This window comes from Acipenser ruthenus, chromosome 20 (assembly GCF_902713425.1).
Source record: "Acipenser ruthenus chromosome 20, fAciRut3.2 maternal haplotype, whole genome shotgun sequence".
In the NCBI taxonomy this organism is placed as follows: Eukaryota; Metazoa; Chordata; class Actinopteri; order Acipenseriformes; family Acipenseridae; genus Acipenser; species Acipenser ruthenus.
The window spans coordinates 12,785,459-12,799,384 of NC_081208.1; the positions used below are offsets into that span (position 1 = coordinate 12,785,459).

The window sequence follows — 13,926 nt, forward strand, 5'->3', positions numbered from 1 at the left end:
AAGTTCATGTGTTTTACGTATTTGCTCTTTACAATGAAATGCTGTTCACGTGTTTCACAATGTGGTTCTGTAGATACCAATTGCAAGGAATGCACAGGTAATAACAACTTGGAGTAGGCTAACTATACTGTTGTAGACAAACAATCAATTATATATATGTATTTCGGCTGCGTAGCCTATAGCCTACTATAAGCAATTTTTTTAGGGGTGCAGGGGTGGAAATAAGACTCGTAGTGCACAGCAGTTTCATCCAGTCCAGGTTTTACTACCAGCTTGATTAGACACAGTGTAGAGGTAACAAGCTCACGTGTGTCTCGCTCATAGCTAAACCAGGACTGGAGTACCTTATTTCCATCCCTGGAATGATGTTTAACAGAAGGTGAGGAAGCCATGTTGGCTCCAGCCCCTCTATGGGAGCGCGGGAGCCGGAATGCTGGCGGTTTCCTGCTCTCACCTGGGGGGGATGCGCAGCCCCGAGTCGAGCTGCTGGAGTCCCGCGGCGTGCTTGGAGACAAGCCGCACCTCCCCGTCCCACTGCTGAACCTCATCCTGGTGAGAGGCAGAGTCCGAGGACAGGATACCGGAGAGAGAGAGAGACACCTAGAGAAAGAGACACACATACAGCTCAGCCCTGGGCAACAGTGTGGTAGAGTACGCCATCACAGACATGGACCCAGAGTCTACACCATCACAGACATGGACCCAGAGTCTACACCATCACAGACATGGACCCAGAGTCTACACCATCACAGATATGGACCCAGAGTCTACACCATCACAGATATGGACCCAGAGTCTGCGCCATTACAGACATGGACCCAGAGTTCACCATCACAGACATGGACCCAGAGTCTACGTCATTACAGACATGGACCCAGAGTCTATGTCATTACAGACATGGACCCAGAGTCTACATCATTACAGACATGGACCCAGAGTCTACATCATTACAGATATGGACCCAGAGTCTGCGCCATTACAGACATGGACCCAGAGTTCACCATCACAGACATGGACCCAGAGTCTACGTCATTACAGACATGGACCCAGAGTCTACGTCATTACAGACATGGACCCAGAGTCTACATCATTACAGACATGGACCCAGAGTCTACATCATTACAGACATGGACCCAGAGTCTACCCCATTACAGACATGGACCCAGAGTCTATTAATGCATTTATAGTCCGGCAACAGACCCTTCTATCAGACCATTGTCAAACAGTCCTGTATCTAAAAAGAACTGATCAAAACAACTCCAGTCTGAACCCCCCCCGCCAAATTACACAACCTCAAACCAGCCTATAAATAAACACACAGCAGTGCGAGGAATACAATAAAACAACGTGTAGTGCAGAAATAGAAAGTATGCTGCACAGCTTTCTAACCAAAACATTTCAAATCAAAAGTGGAATAAATTCAGCCATAAAGATATCAATTATATATATGAAACAGCGACAAAAACAAAACTTACAAAATAAACCAAATGAAAAATGGTTTGACACAGAGTGTAAAACAACTAGAAAACTATTAGAACTATCCAACCAAAAACACAGAGAATCCAACACTACAGAATTACGCCTCAGCTACTGCAAGACACTGAAACACTAGAAACACTTTCTAAATAAGAAAAATAAGAATATGTGTCTAAACAATAAAGCCAAATTGAGGAATCCAAGCCCAGGAAAGCCTGCGGGCCCGACAGCATCAACGAGATGCTGAAACACTGCAGTCCCGGGCTGCATGAGGCCCTGCTCAAATTATTCAACCTCACCCCGAGTGTGGGCTGCTTCCCTGACATCTGGAACCAAGGGCTTATAACCCCAATTCACAAAAGTGGAGACAAATTCAACCCCAACAGTTACTGAGGCATCTGTGAGAGGCGTTCTGCAGTATCATTAACGCCCGGATACTGGCCTTCCTTACGAGTAAGAGTCAGACTGGCTTCCTACCAAACCACCGCGACCACCTTTACACCTTACAGACCCTTATTAACAAACACGCCCATCACAAAAATAAAGGAAAAGGATTTGCTTGTTTTATAGATTTAAAAAAAGCATTTGACCCAATCTGGCATCCAGGTCTATTCCTCCGAATTCTTGAAAGCGGTGTAGGGGGTAAAGTCTATGACATCATTAAGTCAATGTACACAGAGAACAAGTGCGCTATGAAAATTGGCAACCAAAGTAAAGAGTTTTTCACCCAAGGTCGTGGAGCGAGACAAGGCTGCAGTCTGAGCCCAACACTGTTCAGCATCTATATCAACAAGCTGGCTACAGTGCTGGATCAGTCTGCAGTCCCTGGCCTCACTAGATGACAGAAATTAAATTCCTGCTCTATGCAGATGACCTGGTCCTGCTGTCATCCACAGAGCAGGGACTGCAGCACAGCCTGGCACTGCTAGAGCAGTACTGGAAAAATGAAATGAAATCACACAATGATATAATGAGGGAGGGTGTATAGGGGAGGGAGGTGGTAATGAGGGAGGATGTATAGGGGAGGGAGGTGGTAATGAGGGAGGATGTATAGGGGAGGGAGGTGGTAATGAGGGTGGGTGTAGAGGGGAGGGAGGTGGTAATGAGGGAGGGTGTATAGGGGAGGGAGGGTAATGAGGGAGGATGTATAGGGGAGGGAGGTGGTAATGAGGGTGGGTGTAGAGGGGAGGGAAGGGAAAAAGGGAGGGGGGGCAGGGGGTTATCTGTTTGCATTGTGGAGGGGGAGTGAGAGAGGAGGGGGAGACCTGAGACACACACACACACACACACACAGACAGACAGAATGCATTTATAATCTATCCTCCTTCACACTCACTCTCTCTCTCACAACATCAGGCATGCTGCTCAGGTCCTCTGATGTCACTTCCAGTCTCTCTGGGAGAATCACCAGCTTCACTTCCTCTTCAAACTGAGCATGCTCAGAGGAGACTTCAAATCCTCCCTCCACTCCTAAAGTGAGACAGAGAGAGAGAAATACAAATCCCAGAGTGCCAGAAAAAGCAGATGTGGATTCACCTTGAACTGAGAGAGATAATAATACAAACAAACCAGGGACATGGGGGGTGATCTCTATACAGCGCGGAGGGGGCGATGATCTCTATACAGAGCGGACGGGGCGATGATCTCTATACAGAGCGGAGGGGTGATGATCTCTATAAAAAGAGCGGACGGGGCGATGATCTCTATACAGAGCGGAGGGGGCGATGATCTCTATACAGAGCGGAGGGGGCGATGATCTCTATACAGAGCGGAGGGGGCGATGATCTCTATACAGAGCGGAGGGGGCGATGATCTCTATACAGAGTGGAGGGGGCGATGATCTCTATACAGAGCGGACGGGGCGATGATCTCTATATAGAGCGGACGGGGCGATGATCTCTATACAGAGCGGAGGGGCGATGATCTCTATACAGAGTGGAGGGGGCGATGATCTCTATACAGAGCGGAGGGGGCGATGATCTCTATACAGAGCGGAGGGGGCGATGATCTCTATACAGAGCGGAGGGGCGATGATCTCTATACAGAGCGGAGGGGGCGATGATCTCTATACAGAGCGGAGGGGGCGATGATCTCTATACAGAGCGGAGGGGGCGATGATCTCTATACAGAGCGGAGGGGGCGATGATCTCTATACAGAGCGGAGGGGGCGATGATCTCTATACAGAGCGGAGGGGGCGATGATCTCTATACAGAGCGGAGGGGGCGATGATCTCTATACAGAGCGGAGGGGGCGATGATCTCTATACAGAGCGGAGGGGGTGATGATCTCTATACAGAGCGGACGGGGCGATGATCTCTATACAGAGCGGACGGGGCGATGATCTCTATACAGAGCGGACGGGGCGATGATCTCTATACAGAGCGGACGGGGCGATGATCTCTATACAGAGCGGACGGGGCGATGATCTCTATACAGAGCGGACGGGGCGATGATCTCTATACAGAGCGGAGGGGTGATGATCTCTATACAGAGCGGAGGGGCGATGATCTCTATACAGAGTGGAGGGGTGATGATCTCTATACCCCCGGATATCTCATTCCCCCCCCAGATATTTCTCAGAGCCCCCCCCCCGGATATTTCTCAGTGCCCCCCCTCACCGATCGCCAGCCGGGTGGGTTTCTTCCTCGGGGGGTCCCCTGATCCTGACCCCCCCTCCTCTTCCTTCTGAAACAACATTTTCAACATGGTTTATTCACTGCATTTCAGTCTAAAGAGATATTTTAAAAATATTTCAAAATAAACAATATTTAATAAAGCACACAAACATAGCGCTGTCAGATTCTAAATAGATCATTTTCTCTAGTTATTATACAACACATGTTCCTAAATATTTTAATTGTAGAATATTTTGGTTTTTATGTCCACCTTTTAAAGACACTCAACAGCATTTTCACCATCAGTGAATTACTAAACAAAATACAAACATAAATTAATGTAAAAATAACAACAGGCACGTGAAAGGTCTCCTTCTTGTACTTGACAGATCGATCGTTAAGAGATATTTGTGATCTTTGACGCTGGTGTCACTATTACAGATATTTGTGATCTTTGCTGACACTGGTGTCACTATTACAGATATTTCTGATGTTTGATGACACTGGTGTCACTATTACAGATATTTGTGATCTTTGACGCTGGTGTCACTATTACAGATATTTGTGATGTTTGATGACGCTGGTGTCACTATTACAGATATTTGTGATCTTTGACGCTGGTGTCACTATTACAGATATTTCTGATGTTTGATGACGCTGGTGTCACTATTACAGATATTTGTGATCTTTGACGCTGGTGTCACTATTACAGATATTTCTGATGTTTGATGACGCTGGTGTCACTATTACAGATATTTGTGATCTTTGACGCTGGTGTCACTATTACAGATATTTCTGATGTTTGATGACGCTGGTGTCACTATTACAGATATTTGTGATCTTTGCTGACACTGGTGTCACTATTACAGATATTTGTGATCTTTGACGCTGGTGTCACTATTACAGATATTTCTGATGTTTGATGACGCTGGTGTCACTATTACAGATATTTGTGATCTTTGACGCTGGTGTCACTATTACAGATATTTGTGATCTTTGACGCTGGTGTCACTATTACAGATATTTCTGATGTTTGATGACGCTGGTGTCACTATTACAGATATTTCTGATCTTTGAAGCTGGTGTCACTATTACAGATATTTGTGATCTTTGCTGACACTGGTGTCACTATTACAGATATTTCTGATGTTTGATGACACTGGTGTCACTATTACAGATATTTGTGATCTTTGAAGCTGGTGTCACTATTACAGATATTTGTGATCTTTGCTGACACTGGTGTCACTATTACAGATATTTGTGATCTTTGCTGACACTGGTGTCACTATTACAGATATTTCTGATGTTTGATGACACTGGTGTCACTATTACAGATATTTGTGATCTTTGCTGACACTGGTGTCACTATTACAGATATTTCTGATGTTTGATGACACTGGTGTCACTATTACAGATATTTCTGATCTTTGACGCTGGTGTCACTATTACAGATATTTCTGATCTTTGACGCTGGTGTCACTATTACAGATATTTCTGATCTTTGACGCTGGTGTCACTATTACAGATATTTGTGATCTTTGCTGACACTGGTGTCACTATTACAGATATTTCTGATGTTTGATGACACTGGTGTCACTATTACAGATATTTCTGATCTTTGACGCTGGTGTCACTATTACAGATATTTCTGATCTTTGACGCTGGTGTCACTATTAGAGATATTTCTGATCTTTGACGCTGGTGTCACTATTACAGATATTTCTGATCTTTGATGGTGTCTTCTTGTTGAAGACATTTTAAAGAAATCGTAAAGCTCATGCACTTACCAGAAGCAGTCTGAACCAGGTGCCATGTTGATAAACGCAGTGCAACAGTAACAGCTAGTGCGTCAGTAAGGCCAACGCTTGCTGTATTTATTTTTTAATTATAGATAAAAATGATATTTATACCATTTTACACCACATTAGAAATGTGAATTTTCACTATGGCAATGGGTGCATTTCACAGAAATTGTGAAATCCACGATAACAGCGAAAAACAGCCCTTAGGATAAGGTCTGAAGCATTTACTACTGAGAGCAGTGGGGATGCCTGGGTCAGTAGAATGCTTGTGTTTAATATTGAGAGCAGTGGGGATGCCTGGGTCAGTAGAATGCTTGTGTTTAATATTGAGAGCAGTGGGGATGCCTGGGTCAGTAGAATACTTGTGTTTAATATTGAGAGCAGTGGGGATGCCTGGGTCAGTAGAATGCTTGTGTTTAATATTGAGAGCAGTGGGGATGCCTGGGTCAGTAGAATGCTTGTGTTTAATATTGAGGGCAGTGGGGATGCCTGGGTCAGTAGAATGCTTGTGTTTAATATTGAGAGCAGTGGCGATGCCTGGGTCAGTAGAATGCTTGTGTTTAATATTGAGAGCAGTGGCGATGCCTGGGTCAGTAGAATGCTTGTGTTTAATATTGAGAGCAGTGGGGATGCCTGGGTCAGTAGAATGCTTGTGTTTAATATTGAGAGCAGTGGGGATGCCTGGGTCAGTAGAATGCTTGTGTTTAATATTGAGAGCAGTGGGGATGCCTGGGTCAGTAGAATGCTTGTGTTTAATATTGAGAGCAGTGGGGATGCCTGGGTCAGTAGAATGCTTGTGTTTAATATTGAGAGCAGTGGGGATGCCTGGGTCAGTAGAATGCTTGTGTTTAATATTGAGAGCAGTGGGGATGCCTGGGTCAGTAGAATGCTTGTGTTTAATATTGAGAGCAGTTGATCTTTATGGAATTTTGCTTTTGTGGATTCTATTGCTAAACCTTTCTGTTCTTCGTTCTTTTAAACAGAAGTGGCTTTCAGTATTTGTTTCTATTGTTAAAGAATTGTCAAAACTGTAATAAATGAAGATAAAAAGGATGTGTACCAGAACATTAAGACTTTGTATTTCACTGGGACCCCCAACACCTCCTTGTTTGATAGAGAAGCTGGGTAGTTTAAAAATGAGCTCGGTTACACAGGCAGCTGGTATGGAGGCAATTTGGGTTCAATATTAAGTGAAACAGCCAGATGGCAGGAAAGCTTTAGTGTGCCCTACATTATAACAATTTGAAAGGTGATTGCACTGTATTCCGTGTTCTTAAGGAAGTGACACCTTTGGTTAAACATTCCGTTCACACAACTAGAAAGTCAAAGGAAAATAGACAAACGCACTTAACTCACAAGTAGAAAAAGCTCCTGAAAGTAAAATAATCTTCAAAGGACAGACGAGTTACAATCTGCAGCCAGGAGGGGATGAAGGGAGGGTCCGATTGCTACATGCAAAATATATAAGCATTGGAGAATTCATGCATCTCAGAACACTGACTCCTGTGCTTGTGAGATGTCTGTGTCTCCTGCATAATGTAATAAAAATGAGCAAAGGACTTGAAGTTTTTTTTTGTTGTTTTTTTTTTAATAATAACTACACTCCTCTGGGACCTTCAGTTATTTTTTCAGTTGAGTCCTGGACCCTCAATGGGAAAAAGGTTTGGAGGGCCCTGTCTTTTCTCTCCCCTCCCCTCCCTCCCCTCCTCCTCTCCTCCTCACCGGTTTGCGGGTCCTCTTGATGTGCAGGTAGGCTCTCTGGCCGGTTTTCCTGTAGTGTCTTTCCACAAACTGCTTCCCGAAGCCCAGGAACGTGCTCATGCAGACGTACAGCCCTCCCTCAGACTCCTACAGAGAGGGGGTGGAGATTAGTACCTGTAAAGACCTCTCAACCCCAAAGCAGCACTCAGGGACGTGATCACAAGCTTTAAAAATGTCTGCTTGAAGATGTCGTTTCAGTTCTACCCAATCCGCCCGTCTTGCAGACGCTGCTGTGCCTTTAACAATAAGGATTGACTGCACTTCAAGCAGACTAGATCAGTTGCGCGTTGCTGGCTGAAAAAAAATCATGGAACCACATGACACCTGAGTTAGTTCTTGACACAATATTTAACCAATCAGAGAGTTGAAGGGGTGGGTTTTCTGTGTTAAGCACTTTGAGAGGCTAAAACGCTAAAAAAAGATTATTTTCAAAGCAAAAATAGTGACAATGAATGCAGGGGGTCAAAATAAGCAGCGATCGACACAATCCACCTCCTAATACTAGATTGCGTCGCTACTTTATTAAAAAAAAATTAAGATTATATTTTATTATTATTTATTATTGCCCTGAAAACTTAACATAAAGAAAACACCTTAAATAAAGCAATACGCTCAATTAAGCTAAAAAGGAAGTGAAAAGGTAACAGGGTTTTTTAGGGTAGGTAGAGTGCCTAAATAAGCAGGTAATTTACCAGAATAAAAAACAGTAATGAGAAAGAAAATGTAGAACATAAAAAAGCGAAACCAGACATAGTCAACGAGAGACAACAAATTCTTCAAATTCTTTGTCGTATTATATATTTAAGGTAAGGTAAGTATATTTTTCCGTTATGTGCTCCTGGCTATAATGTTCTGCCGCTCGGCTGTACAGAATTCCTGGGGAGGATCCTGCCTGGTCTATAAAAACTGCAGTATACTGTAATACAGTTTAACACAATCCCACCAGATCGCGGCACAAATCAATAATCATGCAGTAGACACAGAATCGTGCTCTGGATATTTCTAGCAAAACGAACTCGCTAACAATTTCTGTTCAATTTTCAAGTAGCATAAAATTGCATGGATTACATGTAGATGAATGCACTTTTCATTGTTAGAAACTGATGGTTCTGTGACTTCATAGACATAGTTCTGAAAAGTCGGTTATACAATTGTGTTACACAAAACAATAATAATAATAATAATAATAATAATAATAATAATAATAATAATAATAATCCAATTTTTCAGAAATATTTATACAGTTAAACAGAGATTACACTTCAGCGGGTTGGTGATCCCCAGTCCCTACATAAAATATTACTTTTACAGTTCAGGCATTCTTGACAATTGGGACAAAACTCATGTCCTGCCATACCATATTATGTTATTTAATGTAAAAATTAAATCAGAGATTGGAAAATGTGGTCAAGCCTTTACTCTAAGTGACATGCATATATGTTTACAACTGATCAAATTAATATTTTACAATTTTTCCCTATTAAACTTGTGTCACCCAAGAAATCCCCTGTACAAAACAGACCTCAAAACAAGGTATTTAAAAAAAGGGTTAAAAATTGTAAAATCTCTCAAAAAGTCATAATTACTGAAAGTTAGGCTTGTTAAACATGGCCATAGTAATGTGTGACATTGAATCTAATTTATGCTTAAGCAAGGCCTCCAACAAAAAGTGTACAGGATTTGTGTCAACTGTCAGTTTTTTTTTTAAAAAAAAGGTTATATATCAGGAATATTCATTATTATTATTAATTATTATTATTATTATTATTATTATTATTATTATTATTAATAATAATAATAATAATAATAATAATAATAATAATAATAATAATATTTATTTCTTAGCAGACGCCCTTATCCAGGGCAACTTACAATTGTTACAAGATATCATATTATTTTTTACCCATTATTTTTACATACAATTACCCATTTATACAGTTGGGTTTTTACTGGAGCAATCTAGGTAAAGTACAGCAGCAGTGTCCCCCACCTGGGATTGAACCCACGACCCTCCGGCTAGGAGTCCAGAGCCCTAACCACTACTCCACACTGCTGCCCATTCATAGACAGCTATGTTCTTAGGACCCCATTCACACTTCCTGTTGCCTTTGAGTGCAAAAGCACTGCACATGGCCTGGTAAGCGTTAACATTTTTGATAATTTCAACAAAATATAATGATTTCATCATGGTCACAACCATAAGCAGTCAACTTCGTCAACCATAACCATCAAGATGTGATATTGATTTATGAACAAAACATGTTTATTTTGATTAGGTTGTAGTACCAGTTATATCATTTGGGTTACATGTTTTTTAGACACAAGTTGTTGTTAGAGGAGAAAAGGAGAAGAGACAGAGAATACCAAAGAAAGAGAAGGGAGAGAATCAGTAGTCAGCTAGACACAAAGGCTCGGGAACAAGAGAATGAGAGGCAAAGATGGAAAGAGAGGGTTTTAGATGGGAAGATACAGCACATAGGAGCCATGAGTGTGAGGGAGAAAAGACTGAAAAGAAAAGCTTGGAGATGCTCCAAGAGGGCATCTAGGCAGCGCAGGAAACCAAACCAGTTCACCGAGACTCCTCCAGAAAGATCACATTGATGACAGTAGCAGCAATAGACAAGCCAGAGAGGGAGCAAGGGCTAGGGCTAGAACCAGAAAAAGGCATTCCAGAGAAATCAAGATTCTTACAGAAAAACTCAAAGCAATGGAAAGAAAAAAGGAAAAACTCAGACAGCAAGCAAGGAGAGAAAAACATCAGCTGCATGTTCCGATTCTCCAAACACTATGACAGAGAACATGCTTGCAGGGAGTAAACTTAGAAATCACTCTGTAAAGAGAACCCTTCTCTTCCACAATGCTCGAATCAGAGACTGTGCGGAGCCCAATCAAAGCTAAGAAATGCAGCCGTGCTGTGACAGTCTCAGGTAAAATACTCAAAAAGTATCGCCTGCTGCATAGCATGAAAGAGTTTGGAATAAGTTACAAAGCCATAAAGCGAGGAAAGCAAGCCAAACACAGATAGACCACATTTCTGCAGAGCATCACAAATCAAGTGCATGAGTTTTGTGAATTCGGCTCGAATTACTACAGACAGATGTGACACAATCACAAAATTAAAAAACAAAGATTGATCTTAACAGACACCATGAAAAACCTCTACAAAGAGTTCATAATTGAAAACTCAATGATAAAAATCTCCTACTCATCCTTCTTTGCTTCGATACCCTTTTATTGCACAGGGCCGAAACCATCAGACCGGGAACATGTCTATGTCAATATCACGAAAATGCTAGAAGTCCTGCAATCGGCAGGGGCTGTGACCTCATCAAATCTAGAAGACAGTTTGTATTTAGTGTGCTGTTCCCCTGCCAGTGAGGCATGCCTCCTTCGAACCTGTGAACGTTGCATTGGAAAACAAACAAGTCTGCCACCTGAATCTCAGGACACCCAAGTTCAATGGCACCAGTGGGACAGGGTAGAAGAGTCATCCCTTGATGGCATAAATAAAGTTATCAAAAAGGTGGCACATGATGGCAGCCTCTCCGAGCTATTGCGACTGTATGAGGAAAAGCTGAGAACTGAAACCACAACCCATGCATGCTTAGTTCGATGCCAATCTAAGGAATATCGTAATTTGGTGCAAACTGGCAAAGAGAATACCGTTGTTGTATATATTAACTTCTGAGGCATGGAAATGCAAATACCATGCAGAAATCCAAGCATCTCATTTTGGGCAAAATTTGCCACAAATGAACCTCCACACTGATGTTTACTACACTAACACAGAGAAAGCAGGATTCTGCACAGAGTCAAAAAGACAAGATGCAGCAACAATCTGGGCATATTTAGAGCCAGTATTGAAAGATATTTGGGCGAAACAAAATTGACACGATCCATTTTTGGTCAGATGGTCCAAGCAAGCAATACAAGAACAAGAAGAATTTCTCACTTCTTCCCCTTGTTCCACCAAAAATAGGGTTCAAAAGAGCTCCTTGAAACTTCTTTGCAACCTCTCACGGAAACGGAGCCCCTGATGGAATTGGGGGGAGGCTGAAAAGAGCTCCTGACACCATAGTTCTACATGGCAGCGACACTGTGGATGGCAAGGCTTTTTTTGACAAAGTGTCAAACAGCCTCCAAAATGTTCAGCTTTATAAAGTTGAAGAGAATGGAATTGAAACGTATGAAAGCCTCCTCTCTATATGCCTTAAACCTCTTCAAGCAACACCCAAGATCCACCAGGTGATTCCTCTGGAAAACAGCCTGTACCACAGACAGCTGTCATGCTTTTGCAAAGAGCCAAACATGTGCCAGTGGTTCAGTCCAGCTGAATTTAGGATCAGTGAGGCCACAGTTGATTCAAAGTCAAAAGAACATGCATCTGCCAACCCAGAGAGAACAAGTCCTTTGGAGCTACTGATGAAGGAGCTTCTGGAGTCAGGGAACAACAACAAGGATCACAGCTGGCAACACTGAGTATGGAGACTGGTTGGCAGTCGTGTATGACGATCACTGTTGGTTAGCAAAAGCAATCACTGTAGATGCAGAAGAAAATGATGTGAAGGTGGAATTTCTGCATCCCCATGGTCCTAACCCCCATTTTCAACCTAAAATGGGAGGAAAGACCTCTGTTTCGGCCCAGTCTCCGACAACCTTGTCAAACTGATGGGAAATGCCTTGCCACTTCTATCAAGCAGTACAAGGGAAATCTACAGCATTTCTCCAGAGGTCATGGACTTCATTGGAGGCGAACATATCTATCGTCTCCTGCCCTGTCATTAACTTTCCTTGTGTGACTTTGAGCAATATCCTATTCAGTGTTTTTGGGCTGCTACTAGAGAGACAATGATAACATCTGAATCTTATGACTGAGCAGTATCTCCTAAACTAAAACTACTTTTTAGGGGTTCAGTCTTTTTCAATATGTTCTATATATGAAGCAGAGTTTATTTTCTGGCATATAGTTGCTGTTCTTAAGCATACACGTTAATGTCAAAACATACATGCTAATGTCAATCTCATCAAACTCCAAGTTTCACGGTGTTCCAGTGTATTCAGAGCATGTGTTGTGCTAAACTGTAGTTCATATCTAGCAAAACACTAGTTATTTAGTGTTGTCAGACTCAATAAAATTACTATGATTTTTTTAGATTAAAATTAATTTGCACGATCTAAATTTTAAAAGGTCACCATGTTTTGGTAATAGTGGTCATAAGACATATTTTATATAAGAAGTTCTAGTGTTCAGAATGTGTTCTCAGAGATGTTTAATTGGTTTTGAGGTGCATCGAGATGAACTGTTATGATACATTTAATTCTTATCTAGTTCTCATTCTGCAGTTATAAGGATCAAATGTTTTGATCAATAAAATGACTTATTAGAAATTATAAATTGCAGATTTTTCCTGAAACAAAGTAATTAGCATTGAAAAATGAATTTGAATAGAAAGTTATGTGCATGGTTGGGTAGCTTGTTCATGTGCTCTGATGTCAACTCCGTCAGATTGATTTTGTAATGAATAATATGGAAAATACGTTAAGATTTTCCCCAGAAACAGGGTTGACATACAAAATAGTTGTTATTTAACACCCAGTGCTTTTCCTTTGTACTAAAAGTTTTTTTTAACATTTTTTTATCATTTATCTAAAAAAGATAGTAGGATTTCAACAATTTATGACGGAGGATTTCATGTAAGTATAGGTATAAAAATAAATGTATATAAACACACTTTTATCACATATTTCCAAACACATGAACCATAATCAAAGATTTCAATCCCTCAGATTTCTCTTGGGTTGTTTATATCAGAATAAAATGTAGTTTGAAAGTGTCTGACGGAGTTGACCACATTTTGGTCCTTAATTACAAAAAGAGCTTTTCACAAAAAAATGCAAGTCAGGAGGCTGTTCCTTACACTCAATTGGTAGCTCATATTTTTGTCTTTCAAAAAAACAGTTTATCATTTACCTTACTTGAAAAAAAAAATGAGTTAACAAAAAATCTGTTTTGTCCCTCCTCAAGAATGCCTGATTTAACAGAATGCATTCTGAACTTCAATATGAAATCACAGAACCATCATCACTTATAACATGCTTAAATGCACAATAATGCAAACTGCATTCATCTACATGAAATTTCAGGCTACTTGAAAACTGAACAGAAATCATTCTGCACATATCTTGCATACTGTTAATGTTGTGCACAGCATCGTCCTTTCGTAGTCTCTCAGCTTAACCGTTTAGCTGGCACTTGCTGAAGATATTTTGC

General features: G+C 41.4%; 1 protein-coding gene across 3 annotated transcripts in view; it reads right to left on the reverse strand.

The window, feature by feature from the left end:
* The window catches only part of usp5 (ubiquitin specific peptidase 5 (isopeptidase T)), a 33,604-nt gene that overhangs the window by 18,219 nt on the left and 1,459 nt on the right, over positions 1-13,926 (reverse strand). For 2 of the 3 annotated variants that reach the window (XM_058993502.1, XM_058993500.1), the window contains exons 2-5: positions 7,617-7,742; positions 4,096-4,162; positions 2,813-2,946; positions 455-600 (exon numbers count right to left, since the gene is read on the reverse strand). In XM_058993502.1, coding sequence (XP_058849485.1) covers positions 455-600; positions 2,813-2,946; positions 4,096-4,162; positions 7,617-7,742 — 473 coding nt within the window. The remainder of the gene's footprint in view (positions 1-454; positions 601-2,812; positions 2,947-4,095; positions 4,163-7,616; positions 7,743-13,926) is intronic. The other variant, XM_058993501.1, reaches the window with a different exon arrangement.